Source organism: Pangasianodon hypophthalmus, chromosome 15 (genome assembly GCF_027358585.1).
Source record: "Pangasianodon hypophthalmus isolate fPanHyp1 chromosome 15, fPanHyp1.pri, whole genome shotgun sequence".
In the NCBI taxonomy this organism is placed as follows: Eukaryota; Metazoa; Chordata; class Actinopteri; order Siluriformes; family Pangasiidae; genus Pangasianodon; species Pangasianodon hypophthalmus.
Genome location: NC_069724.1, coordinates 6,866,871 through 6,887,084, shown reverse-complemented (window position 1 = coordinate 6,887,084; position 20,214 = coordinate 6,866,871). Strand labels below are relative to the sequence as shown.

Sequence of the window (20,214 nt, the reverse complement as noted above, 5' to 3'; positions counted from 1 at the left end):
ATTTAATGTGAATTGTTACGCTGCCTGGGATTGCCTGAAAATCCTCCACCTTCAACTCAGTTTATTTTCATTTCTTCTGGCCAAATGCTAAATGATGTCCAATTAAATATTCACCACTTATACAACAGTTAGTTCCAGTCCACTAATTCGACTGGACAAGTGTCATTCTAGGAGTGCTTAATTTCCTATTACAACACTGGGGCATTTCAGTGTTTGTATCTCTCCACTCGTCTGTGTTCACCACGTAAAATTCCACTTCTTAGTTTGAAGGTTACTACAGTAGTGTTAGCAACATCGTCAGCGGACATGGCTAACTATATATTTTTCATGACTATAACTTTTGCTTGGGACAGTTTGACCATGGGTAATGAGCAAAAATGTAAATTTCCTGTGCCATCTTGTCTCGCTGCTACTCGCACCCGAGATATTAAAGTAGGCCTCTCTCTAGAGACCTGTTTTTTTTTTCCACTCTGTCCTTATGATGTAAATGTTTATTGACCCTATGTATTTAAAGATCAAGTTCTTTTATGTCTTAGGATGAGGCTTAGAAAAATATTATCCTTAGTAAGCATGCATGTGCTTGAAATAGGAATGTTTATTTTACCAGCAAACTGTTAATTGAAAATGAAACCCGAGGAAGATTGATGCATTAATGGCATACCAAGTGTATCTCTATTGCTAGCAAGCTTCCATTTTTACCATTTTTGGTTGACCGCTCCTAAATATATGCACAAATGTTTATTTATATACTCTAGTACAGTCTAGTCTAGTCTTGCCTTAAGCAAAATAATAATATTAATAATAATAATAATAATAATAATAAGCCTGATTTATATAGTGCCTTCCTGAAACCCAAGCTCTCTAATCCAATATCCCAAAATTATTTTACAAAGTACAAAAAGTAAGCATCATTACATATAAATCTGGCTCCTAAGCAGCACAGCAATCAAAATGAGTTTGAGACTCGTCGATGCCACAGTGACGATCTGTGGCCAGGTGTCCAAGAGAACACAGATGCCAATTATCTCTCCGATGTCAATCAGAGTGACAATTGCAAGCGTCTGTGAGCTCATGCATATCAAAGAAGGTAGTTAGCATCTCTTCTAAGCACGTTCTGCATCACACGTCCTGTGATGTTGTATACGCAGCAGTTTGAACAGATGTACAGTAGCATCTTCCCGTGTCTCATCCTCCCATGTGTCACCCTCCCCCTGTCAGATTGCTAGCTGAAATAAAGGAGGACATAAGCATCACACATACACAGTTCACCCAGTAAATACATATTTCAGATATAGTAAAATCAGTTTGTAAAAGTAGTGTGAAACAGTTTTTCAGTTTCATTTTGTTTTTCTTGGCACACACTAAAATAAAAAAATTATTTATTTTTACCCAAAATTAATCTGACATGATGAAAAACAAGCAAATGAGAAAGGCAGAACATTCTGTAATATTTATTAGTTGTTACTGTTATTACTGTTAGTTATTACAGTTTTGTTTATTTTAAAACAAACAAATGAATGCAAAGTACACAGAGCCCACACGCATTTGGTTTCATGTGAATGGTGACTGTTTGTTGTTGATGTAAAAAGAGAGAGAAAGAAAGAGACATTTCGCTTGCAATAAGAAACACGTAATAGACCCTAAAATGGATTCTTGAGGAGCGCCAATGGAAAATGGATGTGAGGGAAGCAGCAGGGGAAGTCAAATTACCAGTGCTAACAGAAAACACTGTAGAGAAAAGGCAGAGTAGCAAATAATCCAATTAAATTCTTTACCTAGTATATATCATGCTCTGCAGAGATATCCAGCTAGAAACCAAAAACCTGAAAACAGCTCAGACTAAACCTGAAATGACTGAAGACTCTGGACTTATGTTTTTTAATCACATAATATGTCCACTGAGTTCCCCACTGGTCTGTGTTTATTGTGAAGAGCATGTACAAATAGACTGCAGACAGAAATAGCATATACTGACATGCCAATCAAAATCCCACCCTTATGTAGCTGCAGGAAAACCCAGAGTCTACAGATAGTGGCAAGACTTCCACAGGGGAAAAAACTTTAATATGCTAGTCTGTATTCAAATTCTACATGAATAAATAAAATGCACATGCCTTAATCCTGTACATAAAAAAACATACTCCTTTTTCTAAACTAGTCATCTTTGAGTTTTTTTTTCTCCATTTAAACTCAAGTATTTTACTCTCTCCATTAATCACAGATCCAAGGCAAAGCCATAGGACATTTTTGGCCTTTTTCGTAGCTTTTTCACATGGAGACAAGTGCCTTATTGAGTCAAAACCTAACATTCTGGTTCCTGCAGTTTAACTCAAGTCTAAGAGAGAATGATGGTGTTTGATGTATTTAATAGTGGTGGTTGATGTATTTCTAAAGTCTACACCCTAAAACATTACTTGTTGCAAAACTGCTGAAGTGTCTGTGCTGATTAAGCATGGGTAAGTCGGAGTTTCTCAATCGGTGAAGCAATTTCAAATTGGGTAACCAAAAGATACTTAAAACCAAAAGATAATTTCACGTTAATAGCTTGTGACTGAGTAGCTAATTTAGCCACTGTTTCTGAGTGAAAGCATTAGTGTTATATATAATATATTTGCTCCATTATTATTGTGTTCTTTTCTCAGTTGACTAATTTTGGTAGATTTTAATGCTAATTTAAAATTTGTTAATCCACTACAATTTAACATAAATTTTGCTGACCTTTTTTGTGTCAATTTTAGTGCTTTCTCTAGAAATATTAGACATGGTTAGTTGGCGTTTGACTAAATATTTGACAAAGAAACCCCACACAGGGGGGAAAAAAAATACCTAGCAGTTTCTAGAAATGTCTCACCTAAATCACAGGCACTATGTCAAAGCGAGCCTAGCCTAGCATTAAACATTATTTCCTTTAACCAGCCATAGAAACCTTTTGTCAATCCAAATACTCAGTTCATATGTAAATTGCTTCAAGATAACTCCTACTAAATTGTGTGTTGATTAACATATTCAAAATTAGCATTAAACCAACCAGTGTGGTCAGTCCATTGAGAAATGTACATTTAAGAAGCTGAGATTCTTGTTCCATAATCAATTCCATTGAAAATGTTGAAAACATGATGATAGTTTTTTTCTCCATTTCAATTAGAATCAAAATGGTTCCTTCTAGACAGTGATGTGCAGGGTTGTTTTGCTGAACGAATTGCATCATTCAAAAAATAATCTCTTATTAACTGGATTAAGGTTTTGTAGCTGGACCTTCATTTTGTACTTCATAACACAGCACATGCTAGCACACAGCATTCATAGCACAGGTGCTCACTAAATGTTCAACTGATCTGTTGCTTCTTGCTATTTCTAACAGGTAACAGGCACAGCCACTTGAAGGACTTGGTGCTGGTGGTGTCCATCATAATTGGTGTAGCAGGCTGCTGGTTTGCCTACATCCAGAATCGCAACTCGAAGGACCACATGAGCAAGATGATGAAAGACCTGGACGGCCTGCAGAGAGCAGAGCAGAGTCTTCTTGACCTGCAGCAGAAGTGAGTGTCACCAGTAACATTTCGCCTCTTTTGGCTGCATAAATGTTAAAGTGTGATTCCTGGATAACAGTACCAATACACAACAGTTTTTACAGTAGAAGTGCAGCATCAGTGAACATTAGTGCTTGAACAGGACAGCAAGTTCACAGCAAAAGACTAAAGATTCATATATAACTAAAGAAGTCATATTTTTGCCAAGAATTAGTTGGAATTAAAATTATAATTTAGTATGGGCGAATTTTAGTTTTATTATTGAAGTCCTTTGTCTATTAGCCTTTTAATCGTAAATATCATTGCAGCCGATATAAAATGTTTAACTAAGTGACCAATTAGAATTAACGAGGGAACAAATGTATTCACTCTCCTCTCAGTCACAGAGACATTAGCCATTTGTGGGCGTCAAAGAGCTCATGTCTGCAGAAGAGTTTCGATCGCTCTTTCCTTCAAGTGTTTGCACTAAATGGAAAACACCTATTACGTTGCAACGTCATCAGCCTGCCCATTTAAAAATCCAAAATGTTTAGTTCAGAGTTTTTGCTCCTAAATAGCATCCAGAGGTTAGTGGTATTCTTACTCAGTCCGTCAGCCTTTCAGCAGGAATTAAACTGCGGCACCCTCTGATGGCTCCACCCCTTCTGCGACATCAGCAGGCTGTCACTTCTGAGTGTAAAAACATCCACTTTCCACACTTCTCATTCCTCAGCATTGTCCAGGTGTTGATGATACACTACATTTAACAGTGTTTCCCAACAAACACTGTGCTGTCTGACCTCATATATGGACTCAAAGACACGCCCTTAAAACATTTCGAAGCAGGCATAATTTCATGCTTTCTGAAATAGCTCAACTAAATTTAGCAGCAGAAGTAACTATGGCTAGAAATCTTGTCATGTTAGATCACATTATTTATCTGCTTAACAAAATCTGTAAAAATTCATAAATATATATGAATGCCAATGACCACATTCTTCCTACACATAGACTTCCATATATGGTAATAAACACACGCCTACTCAGAGCTGCTCTCATATCCATATACAGTATGCACCCAATTACACTTCTATTCATTTTCTATCATATTTAATCTGCAGACAGAACTGGTTCATTTCAGTGGTTTCTGTTTGGACTGGTTCTTGTTATTGAATATAGTGTTCCAGGTTTAAAGCCACAGTACAGGACTCATAAAGTCACATGTTAAAATGTCTTGCATGTATGATTCGTGTATGAGGTTACCATTGAGCATCAGTGATTTGCAGGTTTACAGCCATTTGCACACTCTCAGAATGTGTCATATACTGTATGTGACACAGAGACATGTTGCATACTGTTGCCTGCCTGCACTTCACACCTGTCTAAAAATTTGGACTACACATACACAAGTTTACGCTACTTTACACCATGATCCTGGGGGATAAACTGAGCACTATGAGCTAACCTGACAGGATTTCTGAGCCATATTTAACTTCACTGCTAACTTTAGACAGCTAGCTAACTTGAGGTATTTCAGAAAACCTCTACAAGTGCAATCATTTATCATAAACTATTTATTCATGCACAGTTTCCAGTGTACAGAATTCTTCTGTCTGTGTGTCTGTGTGTCCAGCTGTTGCTAAAGTCCTCTCATATGCACACAGGGCATCACACTAGGGTTGCCAAATCCACAGTTTTCCTGTAGAATTAAGCAACTTTAGACTTGATACTAGATGTTGATTTTTTTTTTTTGTCTGAAGGTTTGGGAGTTAATTAAAACAATGTTTTGCAAGCCAAATGCATAATCTGGAGTTATTTAAAGCAAAAAGTAAATGTAGTCTATTATATACACTATATGATTATAATTAAATGGTGAAATGATATATTGGTAGAAATAAGGCATTGTAACTAGCAAAAAAAAAAAAACAGAACTTTCTGTGTTGGCTGACAGGAGTGGAACCTGATGTGGTATTCTCCTGCTGTAGACCATTCACCTCAAGATTTGACATGTAATGCGTTATGAGAATGCTTTTCTGCTCACCACAGCTGTAAAGAGTGGTTATTTAAGTTACCGTAGCATTCATGTCATCTCAAACCAGTCTGGCCATTTTCCTCTGGCTTGTCTCTCTTATTAACAAAGCATTTCCCCCTGCAGAACTGCCGTTCCCTGGATGTTTATTGCCCACTCTAGATACACATACACACCGCTATGTGTAAAAATCCCAGGAGATCAGCATTTTTTAAATACTCAATCCAACCAGTCTGGATTGCCAGCAACCATCTCGTGGTTAAAGTCAGTGAGACCACATTTTTTCCCTGTTCTGATGTTTAACTAAAGCTCTTGAACTGCTTGATTTTATGTATTGTGCTGCTGTCACATGATTGGCTGATGTAACTGGGTAATTGCATGAATGATTAGGTATACACATGGTACTTATAAAGTGGTCAGTGAGTGTATTTGGCAGTGATGGACAGAATTCTTTTGCTTTGGAAAGGTTAGCTTTTGTGTTTTAGTTTCGGACAAAGCCGGTTTTGTCACGCAGACCTGACAACCCTGCTCCACACTAACCACTGAACTGCAGCCTTCTGCCTTAATTCGAGTGTAAACTGGATTTCGTCATATTCAGCGTATATATTCTTGGAGAATGTGAGTTCTGTCAGAGACATGATGCTCTTTCCTGCAGCGTTCCCTTGCAGTCACAGTTAATTTCCAGGCAGTCTGATATTGCTGATAGAGGCAGCGCACTCCGGCTGGGTGATGTAAGCCTCCTCCAAAAGTCCTTAAATGGCAAAAGAGAAGCCGGACAGCTCTGCAGTGAATCCGCTCTGTTTGTTTCAGACAGTCCAGACTGTTTGACTGCTGCTCTGTTCAACCGTAGAGCACAAATCCTTTTAGCGCAGGCCACAGGTCCTTTACAATCTGTGATTTGAGCCTGCTTTTTCCTAGAAGTGCTCTAATTTAAACCTCACAGGATACACGGCTCATCTCCACCATGCAATAGTCAGTCTCAGTTCTGTTTGTTGGGCTCTGCAGGCATCACAGAACATTCTGTAAGGTATTGAACAGGTTCTAAGAAGGTTAGGATGTAATGTTGCAAATATATTTCTGAAATGGTCTAATAACACCTGGTGTAATAGTGGCTTCTAATGGTCACACATTTCCACTTCCACCAGATAATCACATATAGAAACATTAATGTTCTTAAAACTAAATATGTTAAAGCAGCATTGTAGGAACATTTATAAACACCATGAAAAAAATATTCCGTTAACATCCGACGAAAAAAAAAAAAAACTTGACAGAGTTGATTGTTGTTCCTGGAACCAAAATTTCCTAGAACTGTAACATTATGGTTTGATAGGGAGTTTTTCTTTGCCAATGTTACCTCTAGCTTATAGCTATATCCACATTTCTGTAAAGGTGCTTTGTGATGATGTCTATTATTAGAAGCAGTATATAAATAAAATTGAATTGAACATTAAGAGAACTATCTAACAACTGATAATTATTTCTGGGATTTTGTCTTAACTGCAATTGACATCAAGCTCCACTTCACATGTTTTAACATGAAAAGCAAATATGCAAAACCACCACACCTTTATTTATCTTTTAACCTGACGCAGTGTGCCATATTTAGTGAGGTTTTATTGGTAATTGATAGCTGGATCGCAGTGTGTGGCATGTCTCTCTCTGTCCTTCACACTAAGTCCTGCTTGGAACACAGCGCTGGCTGTTCGCTGCCTCTCTGACCTTCACCTTGTCAAACCCTGCGAGAGAGCTTTGTGAATAAATGAATGCACACGGTCCCTCTTGCTTCACTGCCAACTCAGTTTTTTCAATTTGATTAGCAATTACAAGTTTGCATATTTTAAAGGTTTTTGGCGTTTCTTTATTTTTTAAAAATTAATTTAGTAGTGTTTTTAAACACTATAAAAATTATATCACATGAAAACATCTTGAATACAGTTGAATTTAAAACAATATAATATTGTTGGCTAAAGCAATTTAAGCTTATTAAGTCTACTTCTAGACATTATTTTCTAATTTCCGTAAGTAAATACTTGAAAATGAACAAAGGCTTGAAATTAGGAAAAAAGTCCACAAATAGAAACCATATAATGAGAAATATTAGACTAATTCATAGATTTTGTTGAGACACCACAACATTAATAACGACATAGCCTCAAACTAAATTAAGCCGAGAGGCTATTCAATTCAATTCAGTTCAAATCAAATCAATTTTATTCGTATGGCGCTTTTAACCATCACATTTTGACTTATGCTATAGGCTGCTATCTAGTGGTTTTTTTAGACTAACCCCATAATAGGAAGTCGACAAGACTTGAATGAACTTGAACAAACTAACTGATACGCACTTCCTGAAAAGTTAAATTCAGATAGAAGTACTCTGCACTTGCTCACTGCCCTTATTCACATTAGACTAGAACTCGAGTCATATGAAAATGAATTTATAGTGATTTGAAGGCGATATTTCTAGATTTCTTTCATTGTAGTGTTTTATTTTTGTAGTTTCTGTGTTAGTTTTGGTTAAGTATAATAACTGCTGTCTGTTTCATTCTCAGTGTAATGTCTGGCATTGTCTAGTGTCATATCCGTCAGTTTGATTTATACCTCACTTCCTGTTCACACTGCAACTGCATCGGTACGGTGTGCGAGATGACAGCAACAGAACAACTCCCACTCTCTGTTCTATCCCACGTTCATAAATGTTTGAAGCATTTCAGTTAGTCTTAAAATTAACAGCTTGCTTAAAACAGGAGTGTGGAAAAACACTGTTTGCAAAAGCAATCTATCAGATGTGGCTTGACTCAGTGTGAGAGAGAGAAACGGCCAAGTCACTGCACCGAACAGGTCAAGTCCTGTTTAGACAGAGTCGATCTGCTGTGTTTCACATCCTAGCCATGAGATGAAAAGAGGAGAGATGAAAAGAATGTTTATTAGATTATCTAGCAGTGCTCATAATGCAAAACCTGTCAAGTGTGTACTTCAGCTATCTACTACAGCCTTCATTAGTCTCCCTCTGCTGGTAGACTTAAGAACTGCATTTCTCATTGTACAAGATACATCGCCATTCATAAATCTTTCACAGGGCAAAAACTGAAACTGCTTTCTACAGTGTGTATATATCACTTTACTCTGTGGCCTGTTTTTTTATTTAAGACTTTGTGATACCAGAATGATCTTAGCACTCAGTGTAGGAAAATGGACGACAGAATGTTGCAATGCAGCCCGATGTATACCACAGCAATTTATCTACAATAGCATGTTTTAATTAATTAAAGAAACAAACATCATACTTTTATAGTTCATTTATAGTTATATCTGTATATAGTTTACTAAGGCATGAAAATTGACTGATGATCTGTATTACATTTTTTTTATACGCAGTCCTTCATTCTCAAATCTGATCGACAGAAGGTGTTAATTATTTTATAACAGCAGCTCAGGCAGTTGTTCCGGCTGCAAAGTCAAAATACAGGTTTATATTAATGTGCTTGTTCAAGTATTTTACTGTTTCTATAGTAACAGCTCATTCACAGGGGCTTGTACAGTGGACGCTCCGCATTAAAACATTTCAAAAATGTGTGTAATTGTTGATATGGTGAAGTTTTCTGTGAGGAGACGTTTGCTTACCATTTTTGGGAAAAGTCTGCAGTGTAAAATAGTCAGAAGAAAAACTCACATTTTCTAACAGAGGAAAGTCTTCAGGATGGAGGAGTGTGTGGTTTCTCAGTAACATGACAAACTGCTTTTTCTTAATCTTATTAACTTCAAGAGAGAGAAATAAGAGAGGCCGGTGAGGGAAAGACTTTTTACAGTTATAACAGGAACGAAATTGTTTTGTGGATTTTCCACAATTTCAAATGTAATTCTAAACAGATGAAAAGTATGAAAAGTTGTTGTTTAATTAAATTTTTAAAAAAAGTGTTGGAAAATCACTGTGGTATAAAACACTTTGGGACTTGCTGTTATTGGAAAATAATAAACTTTTGTGTGTTAATAGTAACTCTTCTTTTTCACTGAGCTGCATCACACCACCTACTTGATGTGTTTCACATCTCCACAGTGTTTCAGCAAACAGAGGGACAAATGCATAAAATAGCTTTTAAATACTTAATTTTTAAATAATTAAATAATTTTTAAATTTAGTTTCATACTTTTGAGCCCAAAACTGTGTGTGTGTGTGTGTGTGTAGGCTCCAGATAGCACAGGACGAGCACCGCTCAGTGGAGGTGGAGAAGGTGAATCTGGAGCAGAAGTTGAGAGATGAGATTAATGAGGCTAAAAATGAGGCTCAGAGACTCCGAGAGCTGCGTGAGGGCACAGAGAATGAACTGAGCCGCCAGAAATATGCTGAGGAGGAACTGGAGCAGGTGAGACACACACACTTTTTAAACACTCGTAGAAATTTTTAATGTGTTTCTATCTTCAGTGGTAAAAAATTAATTATTGGAATGTTGAAGCTAAATGGTTTTAGGAATGCCTGTTTCGCTTCCATCAAGTTAATCAAAACAGGCATTCCTAAAATCATTTAGCTTGATGTAGGAAATAAATAATAAACATAACATATTAAACATAAGGAACAAAGATGACCAAAGTGTGCTGCAAATCCACTGCACAAATATCAAGTAAAAATTCTTAAAAATAATCAATTTTATCTAATATTTCTCAATATGAATTTACAATAATACAAATATAAGATTATTAAGCTTGTTTCTAGACATTTTTCTTTGAACCAAAAGTTCTCTTGTTGTAGTGGCAGATAATGTTTCTTATTTCAAACATTTATTTCTCCAGTTTTTTGAGCCCATAATATTACATGTAAGGCACTTATTAGAGTCGCTTTTATCTGTGGCTTAATCCTATATGCTGTTCATTATTTTATTCCCTGTGTAGTGAGCATATATAGGGAAGAGGAAGCTGTTTTGGACTTTGACATCTAACCTAATCTAAAAAACCATTACTGTGGTTAAATAAATAATAACACTGAAATATAAAAGCAGTCTTCAGAATTTTCACTGTTTGTGGTTGAAGTGATATGAAAATATAGTGTAGTTCTGCTAATAATGTTTGTTGCTATATTTCACTTATATATTAAAAATATTCACATTAAAACTTTGATGCAATCAAAATAAATTGTAAAATAAAAAATTGACTATTATACACACATATTTTGACATACAATACAGTACAATCCTACACTGTTCAAATACAAATACACAAATACTACATCCTAATGAATTCACTAATGTGTGTGTGTGTGTGTTGTAGGTGCGCACAGCTCTGAAGAAGGCGGAGAAGGAGCTGGAGTCGAGGAGGTGCTGGTCTCCTCCTGAACCTCTCCAGAAGTGGCTGCAGGTCACACACGAGGTGGAGGTGCAGTACTACAACGTAAAGAAACAGAGTGCTGAGAAACAGCTTCTATTAGCTAAGGAAGGGGTGAGACCATCACACGCTCGCTCTCTCTCTGTCTCCCTCTCTCACACACAAAAAACCACAAGATCATGAATTTGTTTCATCCACAATCACAAATTTTGTTAATATTTGTATGTCTTTTATCCCGACAGGCAGAGAAGATAAAGAAGAAGAGAGGCACATTGTTTGGGACATTCCACGTGGCTCACAGCTCCTCACTGGACGACGTCGATCACAAAATCTTGTCAGCCAAGTAAGTTTAATTGCTGAGGGCATTATATGTGCTATGTATACTCAGCATTGATATTCTTTTTCACAAAATATATTTTAGTTCTTGAATAATTTTAGTTATTTAGTTATTGAAACTTAAATGCATAACCTCACATTTGCCCTCCAATTGATTCCTAGTTGCAAGACACACTAGTTGCAATTTGACTCAGTATTCAGGTAGTATATAAGAGTTGAATTTGTTCAACTCTTAAATATATGTAAATAAATGAATTTAAGAGTTGAGTTGAATAGTTTAGTTTGTCTTTCAGTAACAGTTTTCAAATTTGTGCCAGTGCCTGCCTCCACTCCAAGACCCACCTCTTCTTTCTTTTGATTGGTCGTCTGACTGAACCAGTCTTGATCATTTCTGTTTTTAGATACAATTATCTACACTTTGTTTTAGCAAAAGAAAATATTGGCACTGTTACACGCACCAACTAAGTTTTCATATCGTTCTCTCACTCTCCCCCTCACAGACAGGCTTTAGGGGAGGTAACGGCGGCTCTGAGGGAGAAGCTGCATCGCTGGCAGCAGATCGAGTCTCTCACAGGTTTGAGCATTGTAAATAATCCGGGCCTGTCGTTCCTGGCCTCAGCTCTCAACCTGGACCCTGCTTGTCTGGGGATCCGGACTGCCCCTCCGCAGCACCTGCTGCTTTCTGACGATCTGGATGACATGGATGAGGATATACTGTCCCCTGGAACTCTGCGCTGTGAGTTCACCCCCACCACACACATACACACACACACAATCACACACTCTTGCAGTGAATGAAAACCTGGCAAAGCTTCCCTCAGAAGAGCCTGAATGACTGCACCAATCCTTTCAGCCTGTACTGTTAGTAGAGAAATGTGGAGTTCATTTAGCTCTCTTCTAACTGCCTGATGTTTACAGATGCCGCCTGGCAGATGGACCGGCGAGTGAGTGACCTTTGGCCTGTGGCCTCAGAGAGCCTGTGGAAACATTCTGGTTGGCATCACCTCCTCATTTGTAGTTTCTCAGCCAATCCTAACAGCTTTGTCCATATCCCTCCTCGTGCCCTTTTATTCACTTTTTTCCTGTCTCTGTGGAATGTGCACTACTAACTCCTACGCCAGCAGCAGCCAATTAAAATCTACATTCTTTCTTCTTCATTAAAGGGATTTAAAAGTGCAGATCTGTAGGATCACTGCTGACTCGGACATAGCCAACTTGGCATTGCTTCTGGTTTAAAGCCTTAGTATTTGCATGTTTCAAGTCAGGCCTCTCCAGTCAAGCTTCCAAACGCTTTCCATATGTTTTTCATACATGGTGTCTGGTTTCCATTCAGGCTTGTTGGACATTTTATCAGGTCCACCTGAAATAAATGAAGTTCAGAAGGACTCCGACTAAGGCTCAGCAATATAAACAAAACATTCATTCATATTCAGCAAGTGATTTATCCTGGTCAGGGTTGTGTTGGATTCGGAGTCCATGCCAGGAACACTGGTCTGTCACAAGGCACCAAACACACACAATCACACACTCATTCACACCTAGGAGCAATTTAGCATAGCCAGCCTAGAAATGATAAGGAATTAGAAAGTATACATTAATATAAACCTTGCAGGCAGAGCAACTGTCAGGGCTGTTGCGATAGACAATTCATCTAAACCTTCTGACCAATCAGAATCAAGCATTTATAATACCTCCTTTAATGCTTGCACAAATTTGGAATCTCTACATTCAGCAAAACATGTCCGCTTGTTTCTATGAGCAACAAGTGAGATTTCTTATGAAATCACACATCCTGTTAACGTTAAAGGTTTAAAGCATTCAGACTTCTCCCTCCCTAAGTTGGTTGAAAGACATGGTATTTGAAAATCTCTTTTGGTTGAGAAATTTCTAAAGCTGTCTCATTTATAGCAGTCTACAACCCACAGTTAGTTCATACATTGCAGGAAGTAAAATGTGGACTCTGTCATAATTCCACACAGAATGAGATGTTAAAGCAAAGATTCTATGCTCAACCTCAATGATCACCTTTTTTTTTTTTTTTAAGAAATGAAGCTCAGACTAATTAAACTCTTTCCTTTTTAAAGAGGTCCTTCAGGGTCACTGTTGCCTCACATCCTGATGGGAAGGCTTCTGTTCAGTCTGGACATTAGGCAGCTCTCACGCTTGCGTCATTTAGCGCTTTTTTCCCCTCAGAAGTTTAAGCTGTGGAATTTAGAATTGAGCCTGATCCTATGAATGATTTATTTTGTTTAACCCAGCTGTTTGCTGGCAGTGTGGTCTGAGAGGCCGTACTTCTATAAACAAAACAGGCGGTGGAAGGTAGCACACGTTCATCATTCATTTAAATGATCTCATTAATTGCCTGAAGTGTAGTGTATGCTCACAGATGAGTGAAACCTCTCCTCCAGTGCAACAACAACTAACAACTCTGAAGAGCTATAATAAATTTAAAAAAAAAACAAGGTGTACTTTGATTCATTTGGTTTATCTAAATAAGTCTTTATACCAAAACATTTCCAAAACCTGGTTCATTTGCATTAAAAGTGTGAACGCAATGCATAAACTGAAATACTCTGACCACATAAGGTTTGATTTGAACCTGATAAACTTTTTTTCAGCAGCTAACACATGGCTGACACAGCAGAAATGTATTTGTGTGTGTGTGTATGTGTGTTTATATGTACACCATTTACATCCACTGAACTCTGTAATCCACTAACATGATCTTTTCAGTATTGTGTTGTGTTGCTGCCATACTAAACAGTTTTTTTTAAGCACACAGCTCTTGGCACTTCCTGTTCATCAGCTTTCTTCTTCCTGAAACACTATCTGTATTCACTCACATACCACTGCTTTTCTGTGCCTCTTATCAGAGCTGACTTGCAGCAAAAACTTTAGTGTCTGTGTCTGTGTCTCTTCACCATCATGGTGTCTGCGTGCTCTTACACAGCTATTAGACCTTGTGCTGAGTACGAATCTGAGCAAAATTGATACTTTTGATTTGTCAGCTGTTTGCTTTGGTTTTATACTCCATAATTAAATGAACCAAAAAAGCATTGGTTGAGGGGTACTTGTAAAATGTAAATACAGCGATAGAACAAGGTAAACAAACTTTTGCCAAGTACATGTAGAAACCACCAAAAAAAAACACTCAAACCTGCAAAGAATAATTCGATAATAGTATAAATAACTAGATTAAAACATTTTGTTCATTGCATTTACACGTTTTGTTCATCTGTCCAAATATTCAGAACACGTCACGTGGCAAACGAACCAAAAGTATCAATTTCGCACTGTTTGAGACTAATAGTTGTACAAGGACCCTGAGATGTACCATATTTTCTGGACTAGCGAATTTTACAGCAAAGCAGCATTAAATATGTTACATTTTTTCATGAAGTCAACTGTAATATGCCCACATGGTAGCGTTTTATGGCTTGCTACTCCAGCAGTTATAGACAGATTGGCACTAATATAACATTACAAATTCAACCACAGGAGAGGACAAATCATAAATTCACTAGCTACCACAGGAGGTGAGCGAAAGCTCCAATATCCTTCCCAGTCCCATGTTTCGATTAACTAGAACTTAATTAAAGAAGCTAACAATGTTCTAATTTACATAATTTACCTCAAAAGTATGACTAGCTAGTTAAGAGCACTATGGAAAATGAGTACTTGAATCTCTGAGAACAGGACAACTTTATTTAGCTTTATCTTCTCCTGATGATGTTGATCATGTAGCATATCAACAAATGGGCATTAAGTAACTGGCTGTGTTCACTCACTGCATTCAGAAGTAAAAGACATGTTGCAGTTACTGTAACACATGTCACTGCACCAATAAATATATAAGCTACTTAGAGCATGTTATGTTTAAACACACATATCCAATGAATTTTTTTTTTTGTAGAAGGCAGTGTAGAGTGAGGTGTATCTCTGGTTGTTGGATAACGGAAAACTAAATGCTGCTGATCTTAGTTGTTTGTCAGACGACGAATAATAAAGTACCGCTTTGTCCACCACTGCATAGCCATGGTAGCGTGAATTAGTGTTCTTGTACAAGGTTTCAGCACAACATGGTTGTATAATCTCATACAGTATAGTGCCAAACTACTGTAACACTTAGAGGACAAATACTAAACTAACACCAGTAGGAGGCAGTGCATTATGTAGTTACTGCACAGTAGTTACTGTGCATTATGTAAAATGAAAAACACCTGGTACATAAATCTGATTCATATAGTGACTTTTTTCTGTGTGAGCAGGCAAAATGTAAGGCTGTGCATTTTATGATGCAGAGCAAATTATTGTCCCATAAATATGGTGAATAAATACTCATTAATGTTGTGTGTGTTGTTCTCAACAGCTTCCAGTCCGATGCCGGTGCGGCCGCAGCACGCTGACCCAGCGCTGAGCTCTCAGAGGTTGGTAGAGGGCACTGAGGGTGAAGTGGTGCCCATGTACACCCCCCGGCCCCCCAGTCGCCCGCACACATGGCAGGCTCGTCGCCACTCCATAGGCCAGCTGGAGTTCCTGCCCGTACCTTCTCTGTCCTCTTCTCTCTCTCATCCCTCCATCACTTCTCCTCTCCTGCCATTGCTCTCTTCTTCCTCTGGCTCTCGTTTCACTGGCCTGCTCTACCGCTCATCTAAGTGCCACTCTGTGGAGGCAGTGCTCAGCCTCCCACCCACGGGGTTCACTGTTGCACGGCAACACCGGAGAGCCGAGAGCAGCGGGTATCTCGCACTTTAGCAGCAGGGTGCAGCTAACCACTCATGTGTGACTCATAACTAGCACTGAGATTGAGGTTAAATGCTGTTATGCTCTGAAGTGGCATTAACACCCAGAGTTCTGCATGTTTCTGCATAATGAACTTAAAACTGCAGTAGTGGTTTTATTCAGGCAGTAGAGAAAAAATCAGAAACCAGAGATGTTTTCCTGGTAGTGTCTAGGTAGTGCTTTGTGGGGTTTTCATCCCCATAGCATAAAAAAAATATATATTTGCAAGCAAATTAAAAGTAACTCGACAATAACAATCTGTTGTCAATAATGTTTACATGGTGATTAAACTAACATGGTACTTAGAGGCTCATAACACACTAATGAAACTCACCTGCTAGCCCCCTCATACAGTTTCATAGATGTTTCCCCAAGCATAATTTTTAAATTTTACATACAGGTATATTTAAAGTGATAAATAGCAACAATTCCTCTTCCATTTCAGTTAGGAATGAGTATCTGATAGAAACAAAAAAATGGATCATTTTTATAGTTCCACTGTCTGTTTCATTGGTAGTCACCACATCACTCATCCTTTGCATAAAGTTCGTCATGTAATCTGGTCCCGCCCATTATGCATTGTCAGTGCTTGCTGCGCCTCCTGTTGGTGTAAATCACCTGCTCTTATTGAAAATGAATATCTTCTGACTGTTTTGCTGCCTCGCATTGCCAGCAGTGTGGTTCTCTGATTGTTTTTTTTTTTTATGTAAGTCTCCAAATCCCCAAAAATTGCTTATTGCTTCGTTAATTCACTTTCTCACACTCTCTGTTGAAGCTTAGTTTTCTAAAAACCCTACTTACTTACTCAGATTAAACCTGAGTTTTGTTTTAAACCTGTTTGTCTCTTGAAGATCGAGTTTTCGTCTCAAGGAACGCAGGAAGGAGGTTAATGAGAATATTTAATTTACACAATTTTAACTTACTCCAATGCAGTCGATCAGCCAAAACACATTTTGCACTGGAGCTAACAACAGAAGTCACAAGTTAATCTTATCCAAGAAATATTTTGGATAAGACATGTATAATTACATGTCAAATTTTCATACACTTCCTTGATACAATGATACTGTTAGGCTAATCTTATTTAAAAAAAAAGATTGAATAAAACAGCAAGTGTGGTCAGTATTTACTAATTTTAGTTCAGAGTGGAACTGTATTCTCCAGCTTTCTAGTGCTACTATATACTACTTCCAGGGTTCTAGTAAAATTCCGCTAAAATGTGGGAGGCAGAGCCTAAAAAGAGAGACTCTGATTGTCCAGGGCATTATATTACAGTGTTCAGCTACATTTTGTTTATATTTATAGATCCAGTAACAGTAAGTCACACTGTACAGCTGCATTTTGGGGTAAACTGGGTAGAATTCGATTTTTCGCCTATTTCCTTAATCCGTTTATTGTCCATAATATTCTTCTGAATAAACTGAATTATTTTGGTAGTTTTGCTGATTTCATGCTAAAATCTTTGCTATGCCTGCTGTCACACCCAAACCTTCCAGTTTCTTTATTAATTCTGAACTGCTGAATGTCAAACACATAATAAACACTTATCGCTTTTCTGTCTCGCTCCTGCAGGGACCTGAACCACTCGGACTCGGACTCGTCTCTGTCTCTGTGTCAGTACAGTGAGAGTCAGCGTGGTTCGTCCACAGCACTGGGCAGTAGATCCATCTTCTCCCGGCCTAACGGGAGTGGAAACGGCTTGACTGACAGTCCCATCTTCCCAAAGAGGGCCTTTGGCATGGAGAAGTGCGCCAGCCTGGGAGAGATCCACACCCAGTCCAGTGGCCTGAGCTCAGCCGCGTCCACACGCTCCCTCAGCACTCCAGTGGGAGACATGGACAGACCTGTGGGAGGGAAGAGCAGCAGATGCAAGAAGAGCCCAGGGGACGAGGACAGCGCCTCCACAGGGGAGGACGCTGATGTGTCCAGCTCCAGCCGCAAGAAGCACACTTTCTCCAGACTCTTCCACAAGCAGAAGCAGAAGAAACAGTAGTGATGTAGTAAAAGCATAAAAAGATTGAAATGTATTTCACATTCAGTGGGACTGTGTATTCTAGAAATATCAGTACTGTTTATATAGGTATAAGGGAGCATCTGCTGTATGATTTTTTTATGATTTGGTTTATAGAGTGATTGTGTCATCTGATGGGAACAAAAGTATTAGCCTTTTGCAGAAATGTGTGATTTTTGTGTAAAATAATTTATTCTACAGATAGCTTCTTGTGCCATCTGTTTACAGGTCTGGATACGGTAAAGAGATGCTAAGTGTAAATGTATCATAAATGTCTGTTAAGTGTAGTTAATTCAGTTTAAAGAGCATGGTGACATGCACAGACCAACTACTAAATCTGTGCTTTGATGTAAATTTTATTTCTTTTTTCCACATTGAAGATATATTTTCTTGTTTACACCAGATATATACGAGCACCAGTCAGCTGGAAATGTTAGAATGATCTATTCTTGTTAAATGCACAAGCACAAATTTTCATATGTGTACTAACTTTCTTTTTTTTTGTTTGGTCAAAGAAAGCCTGCCCACTGTAGCCCTCTGTGTTCTCCTGTTCTTGGATGACAGGAGCGGACCCTGTTATAACCCATCTGCCTTGAGGTTCGACGTATTGTGCATTCCGAGATGCTTTTCTGCTCAGTATGGTTGTAAAGAGTGGTTACGTGAGTTACCGTAGCCTTCCAGTCAGCTCTGGCCATTCTCCTCTGACCTCTCTCATCAACAAGGTGTTTCTGCCTGCAGAACCACTGCTCACTGGATGTTTTTGGGTCTCTGAGATCACATTTTTCCCACATTCTGATGATTGACGTGAACATTAACTGAAGCCCATGACCTGTATCTGTATGATTTTATGTGTTGTGCTGCTGCCGCATGATTGGCTGATTAGATATCTGCATGAATCAGAAGGGATACAGGTGTTCCTTTTAAAGTGGCAAGAACTGTAACACATTTCTCTGAAGTGAAAAAGGAACAAAGAAGCCTGTTTTACTTAAAACTCAATTATAAGGAAATTTGGTATTGATGAATTCCTTCAATACACATTTAAAACACATATAAAGCAAAATCAAAACTACAGCAATTAGACTGTAACAGTGAAGGTTCCATTAACAGTGAGTTTCGAGTGAACAGGTTTTCTGTTCAGGGATGTGTGTTGAAATTCTTGCTCATGGTAATTGTAACACACACTATAGCTGCAGTCGGTGGTGTGCAGGTTGATAAACACTGGAGTATGTCTTTAAGAGGATGCAGATACAAGTACAGGCAGATTCATCATCCCTTCCACATCACGCCTTTATGTAAATGTGAACTGAAAGTTTTGCTTTAGAATTTTAATAAATCTATTTATTCATGACTCTTTAGTTATGCTGTAGTTTTTAAAATGCGTGTGTATACATATACACCACATTGAAAATCTAGAAACTTTAAAATATTAAAAACAAAGAAAGCAAATGTTCAGGATCTTGAATATTGAATATTCATTCAAGATACTGGACTAGTCCTGAGTCCCTAACCCTATGTAAATGTAAAGGAAATTTGTGATATTGACAATGTTGCTTTGCAAAAAAGGTCAAGTTTTCCTTGAGTCTTATCCATTCTATTAAAGCATGTGTTCAGACGACAATCCAATAACATGAATCATCAGGTTTTACAATCGACTGGAGTCCATGCCAGTTCAAATGTGCTGTCATTATAGCAAAATGGAAAAATACCAAATACTAAGAAATTCTGAAATGAAAATGCACCATAAAGCATTAACAGTAATAAATCAATATTTTGTAGTGACCACCTTTCACCTTTAAAATTAATATTAATTCTCTCGTAGTTTGCCGTGTAGTTGATTAGAAAGTGAGCTGGTAGGTTGTTCCATTTGGACTCATATTCTGCAGCCTCAGTTTTATGTTTATGTTACTTTCGTTACCAACATACAAAACATGATCTGGAACATTTGTCATTTGTAGATATCTAAGCTAAAATTTAATTCTCCATTAATGCAAAATGAGTGTGTCTATGACTTTTTGACAGTACTGTATGTGTGTGTGTGTGTGTGTGTGTGTATGTGTATATACATACACACACACAATATTCCTTCATGTGGCGTCTGGAATGGACATGTTTAAACCTGCGCTTGCGTCTGTCCAACCCAGTCATTCATGTAATCAGACTGGCTTGATCAAGCTGCGTCTTGTTTGCTCATACCTACTTTTTTTCCCTTTTGCATACTGCACTCTTTC

The 20,214-nt window shown here is 38.0% G+C and overlaps 1 protein-coding gene across 3 annotated transcripts in view; it reads left to right on the top strand.

Moving 5' to 3' along the window:
- The window catches only part of stim1b (stromal interaction molecule 1b), a 37,663-nt gene extending 18,329 nt beyond the window's left edge, over positions 1 to 19,334 (top strand). For 2 of the 3 annotated variants that reach the window (XM_053240335.1, XM_053240336.1), the window contains exons 8-15: positions 3,362 to 3,539; positions 9,728 to 9,905; positions 10,804 to 10,971; positions 11,100 to 11,200; positions 11,694 to 11,929; positions 12,112 to 12,186; positions 15,563 to 15,620; positions 17,548 to 19,334. In XM_053240335.1, the coding sequence (XP_053096310.1) occupies positions 3,362 to 3,539; positions 9,728 to 9,905; positions 10,804 to 10,971; positions 11,100 to 11,200; positions 11,694 to 11,929; positions 12,112 to 12,186; positions 15,563 to 15,620; positions 17,548 to 17,968 (1,415 nt within the window). In that variant the 3' untranslated portion in view covers positions 17,969 to 19,334. The remainder of the gene's footprint in view (positions 1 to 3,361; positions 3,540 to 9,727; positions 9,906 to 10,803; positions 10,972 to 11,099; positions 11,201 to 11,693; positions 11,930 to 12,111; positions 12,187 to 15,562; positions 15,621 to 17,547) is intronic. The other variant, XM_026938528.3, reaches the window with a different exon arrangement.
- Positions 19,335 to 20,214: the final 880 nt, after the last annotated feature.